This window comes from Buceros rhinoceros, unplaced genomic scaffold, assembly GCF_000710305.1.
Source record: "Buceros rhinoceros silvestris isolate BGI_N320 unplaced genomic scaffold, ASM71030v1 scaffold3212, whole genome shotgun sequence".
Lineage (NCBI taxonomy): Eukaryota > Metazoa > Chordata > Aves > Bucerotiformes > Bucerotidae > Buceros > Buceros rhinoceros.
The window spans coordinates 106,105-108,126 of NW_010398138.1; the positions used below are offsets into that span (position 1 = coordinate 106,105).

Consider the following 2,022-nt stretch of genomic DNA (forward strand, 5'->3'; position numbering starts at 1 on the left):
CAGGGCAGTGGTGGAGCCCCCATCCCTGGAGGGGTTTCCCAGCCGCGTGGAGGTGCTGCTGAGGGACAGGGGGCAGGAGGCACCTGGCAGTGCTGGGGAACAGGGGGGACTAAAGGTTCTTAATGGTCTCTTCCAACCAAAAGACTTCTGTAATTCTGAGAAATGATAAAGTAATATTGATACTTCGTACACTTTATCAAATCTACACCACTTCATGCAGTTTTTCTTTTCCTAATGTTTTCCTTCTGTTTTTTTAAGGCGTTAGACCAAAACTGGATCCCCTAATAAAAACCTCCAACTAGTTTTTCAGGAAATTTAGCTTTAGGTGCAAAAGCAGCGCAGTCATGGTGAAATTCCTGACAGAAGTGAATTTCAGTCTTCGGGGAAGAAAGTCAAATAGGTGCAAACTTGTGCAAAAATAAACCCCAAAGCATTTGATTTACTTAGGAAATCATTTACATTTTAAGGTGAAACAACCCAAACCCACAGACATTTCCCACCTCTGGCCAGAGGAGCCACCAACTCGTACTTCAAATCACAACACAAGCCTGTTTTGGAACAATGAAAGTGAGATCAGGCAATACCTGGACTTCAAAACCTGCAAATACCGCCCTATACCAGAGGAAAGAGAGATCCCCCTTGGTGGGAATCATATCACGGATGGAAAAAAGGACAATGAATAACGACAGAGCGGGTTCCCACACGTCAAGGGAAACCCGTCAAATTACTCCACACCAGACCTGGAGTCAACGGTCGCTTTGTCCCTCTTGTTTGAGGACAGATAATTCAGGCCTCAATATACTCTGCACCATTGACCTGTCCGAAGATTTCATATATACACCGGAGAATATTTAACTGTTCATCGTATTAAGAGATAAAGTTATTTTTATCTTACAGTTACGAACCATAGTTTTATCATTCTCAGCAGCTCAAAAAGGTCTTTTCTCTTCCTGCTTATCAAGCAACAAAACAAAGCCCAGAAGAAAAGAAAATCCCTCCACGAATCTAGAAATCGTCCCAGAAAAATTCATTTTACACAACGTTTCTTGGTTACTGCCGAGACTAAAAGGTGGTAAAAAGTTCTCTCTGTATCCTCACTAAAATGATAAATGGAACCTTCTGCCTAATGGATGAACCAGCAGAAGGGGAAGAGTCTGAGGCTAAGGGTCAGAGTCACTTTGATCCGTCAATTACCGTATCTTCATTTAACCATCCTCAGGACTAATAAAAATTATTTGATTTGACCTTCAGTGTTCAGGGCAAAGTGAAGTTGCTCATTTAAATCCTTTCACATCCCGCCAGCGCAGGATGAACTCGATCGTAATGCAAAGCTGGAACTACAGGGTTTGGTGCTCTGTTAGAGAAAAAACGTTCAGCAATATATTTTTAGAATATTTCAAGTATCTTATCGACTATAAATTAACGGGTACGTTAATAATTGCGCATCCAATTTCTCTGCAGCTTATGGGTGCTCTGCACTGGCTTCCAAATTCTTCCCAGTTCTGTCATTTCAATAACCGGCACAGACTGGGAGGGTCTGCGATAGGGGGAAGGGGAACTATTGGGCGGTTTAACGTGGATAAGCACACACCCAGCTGCCAGGCTCAACAACAGCAGTAGAAAAGACTTACTTGAACCGAGACGACACTTCATCAGCAGCTTTTTGGTATTGCTCCGTGGTAACTTTGTAGAACTGGGCACTCTGGGAAAAAAAAGTATTAAACATTCATATAATATTGTTTATATGCATGGTAATAGCTAGTAAATAACACTCAGTTAGGTATTTTATCCATTTAAATTGCTCCAAATCCCCCAAACCTAACCCTCCAGTCAAGTGTTCCGCAAGGTTTCAGAATGAGTTTCTCACTGGTGTTTTTTAGGTAAGTTTGTCCCTTTGCTTGCGGAAGATCATGGAAAGGAGGGGGCTCTCAGGGAGGAAACAGAGAGAGACGGGGTAAAAATCACATTTAGCACTAGCTGCTGCTGGAGCCGTTTAAGCTTCTTCATTTGGAGAAACAAAAC

At 42.4% G+C, this 2,022-nt stretch overlaps 1 protein-coding gene across 1 annotated transcript in view; it reads right to left on the reverse strand.

Moving 5' to 3' along the window:
* The window catches only part of LOC104488868 (MICOS complex subunit Mic19-like), a gene marked incomplete at its 5' end in the record, with an annotated part of 30,216 nt that extends 28,514 nt beyond the window's left edge, over positions 1 to 1,702 (reverse strand). The window contains one exon of the mRNA XM_010130962.1: positions 1,632 to 1,702. Within this exon, the coding sequence (XP_010129264.1) occupies positions 1,632 to 1,702 (71 nt within the window). The remainder of the gene's footprint in view (positions 1 to 1,631) is intronic.
* Between the last annotated feature and the right edge of the window lie 320 nt (positions 1,703 to 2,022).